Raw genomic sequence first — 2,462 nt, 5'->3', positions numbered from 1 at the left:
GTCTCAAACAACATCAATATTCTGTGAGAACTGGGCAAATTTCGAATGCATTATTCGTACATATGAGAGATTTAGACCATCTTATTAACGGGAGTCAAGCAAGAGCCTTAATCCCATGTAATGACACCGTTAAAAGGAATATCATTGAATCTTGTTTCATCAAGTCAAATAATAGAAATGTTCTAAATTTAAGTCTTGGTTTATTTAAACTTGATGCTTCCATAATGAAAAAAGTTGTAGATAAATATAAGCAACAAAATTAATATATTCAGTTTTTACATGTTTTGGACTGTAAAGAAACTTTGTAATAGTTAGGGTCAATCTGTTTAGGTTTGTGACCGTGTGATATCCGATAATCCTGGATTATCTCTTTTAATTTTTACCCTTTTGACAATTAACCATCTGGTATTCTTGATCTTGTTTTGTACCTGAGACCTTTCTCTCCAATTGTACTTCATTAACTCCTTGACAATGTCTGAGTAAAGACGAAAGCGCTTGGATTTCTGACTATCATTTTCCTGTGGGATTCGCTAACTTATGAAGTCACGTGCATCTACTGTGATTTTTTAAGCATATATATATATATCTATATCTATATATATATATATATAATATATATATATATATATATATATATATATACAGAATTATTTTTTCCAGGCTTTCGGGATGGCAAGTGACTCCCCTTGCCCCTATGTATGTGCGGACGCCTGTGTTGCCATCAGCTCTTTTCTGAGCAAAGTCAGGTAAAGCCCTTTAATGACTCATTGCACAACACAAAACTATTGTGTGCCAAGCATTCTTCGAATGTCTCATAGATTAATCGGGGACCTTATTTTTACCTACCACTTTCTTTGTATACACAAGTGGCGTATAATGTTCTGGTAACGTGTACATTCATTCATAAGTTCAGGATCCCACGTAACTTCATGTTGCAGTTGGGGTACTTAGTGAGTATTTTTAAATCTGCAGGTGCTTTGCACTGAATGTTTCTGGTCTTTTTTTTTCTTTGTAGCGGAATAGTTACACGCTCTTGGCTCTTCTACATTGACGTCTAAGCTTTTTTTTATTATTTTAAACTACCTGCTAATACGTCATTGATGACACATAATGACGTCATTATCGGAGGGTTTTTTTTACGCCTCATCTGTATTAATAATTAGAAATAACTGGGTAAAAGGGTACCATATCACTTAAACTTTATGAAATATGCGATTAAGCTATGATCCAGCCTACAAAATAATCGATTTTGGTGGCGTTAAAATAACAGCCGCAAATGTAACTATAGCGTTAAATTTAGGAACGCGAAGTTTGAAAATGTTGTTGAGGTGTTCAGCACGTGATGTTTACAACATACTATGTAAGCTCAGTAACTAGTTGAAGGTGAAATAGTAAATTAATTTATACCTAACTGTTATCCATTTACAAAAAATATTTACTCTAAAATTTATATTTATTTCAAATTGCTATAGTAGACCACAGAAAAACCAAATTATGTTGGATCTATCGTGATAAAATATATACATTAGTTAAAAAAACGAGTCTATCAGTGTATAATGTCTACCACAAAGTTATGGAGTTATGGCACAAGCTCCTTACATATCGCAAGAAAAATGACCAAACTAAACTACAGAAAAGCTCGGCAGAGAAGTCTGAGAGGTGATGTATTTCTGCTCATCCTTTAATTGTTTCTAAAGTAATGTTTGTAAGGTATATCTGTGTTTGTAGTGGTACTTGAATATGGGATATTTCTGAAGGAGGTAGGCAAGGCGAGTCAGCTGATTGTGTCAAATTCTTTTGGAGTCATGTGAGAGGAAATTTTCCCAGTGCTATGGTACCTGATATTTAACTAGTGTATGAGAATTACAATGGGGTTCGTAAGACATCCTTTATTATTTCGTTTTTAGTGTTTTTTTCACTAAATTATGAGGCCTTTGGCAAGTGGTCAGGGAGGGCTACTTAGGGCTACCTACCTACCTAGCTACCTATAGGCTGGCCTAGGTAGCCTAACCTGTATTCTACCTACTAGGTAGGCTATGTAAGTTTTCTCGCTAAAGGTAGGAACCAACATATAGTACCCAGGCTATTTTGAGCCTATCATTCTCATAAGTAAATTTGACCGTAATTGCTAGGTACCTATAGTAGTAGTAGTAATGTGAAAAACTCACATTCTTGGTTTCCCAACCCCTAGGCTACCTAGCGGCCACCGAACCCAGAATGTGGCCACCTTCCTGAAAAAGTACTTTAATTCACTGCCATGAGCATCAGTCAAGAGTTGTGGCCCATCCTGGCAGCACACCAAGACCTCTATGTTCCCCTCGAAGTAGGTAAGTGTTTTCTCCTAAGTTAAGAAATGAAGGCATGATGAAAGTGCTTGTTTGGGAAGTGGCCGCATTCTGAGAGAGGTGGCCACTATGTTGCTGTTTGGTCATTTACCCTATATCCAACATAGGTAGATCTAG

The 2,462-nt window shown here is 36.1% G+C and overlaps 1 protein-coding gene across 1 annotated transcript in view; it reads left to right on the top strand.

Annotated features, from left to right (window-relative positions):
• The first annotated feature begins 1,517 nt into the window (after positions 1–1,517).
• Positions 1,518–2,462, top strand: part of LOC135224626 (uncharacterized) — an 80,651-nt gene continuing 79,706 nt past the window's right edge. The window contains exon 1 of the mRNA XM_064263818.1: positions 1,518–1,659. Coding sequence (XP_064119888.1) covers positions 1,574–1,659 — 86 coding nt within the window. The 5' untranslated portion in view covers positions 1,518–1,573. The remainder of the gene's footprint in view (positions 1,660–2,462) is intronic.

Source organism: Macrobrachium nipponense, chromosome 12, assembly GCF_015104395.2.
Source record: "Macrobrachium nipponense isolate FS-2020 chromosome 12, ASM1510439v2, whole genome shotgun sequence".
NCBI lineage: Eukaryota > Metazoa > Arthropoda > Malacostraca > Decapoda > Palaemonidae > Macrobrachium > Macrobrachium nipponense.
Note: the sequence above shows the minus strand (reverse complement) of the source record. Positions and strands in the feature narration are given on the sequence as shown.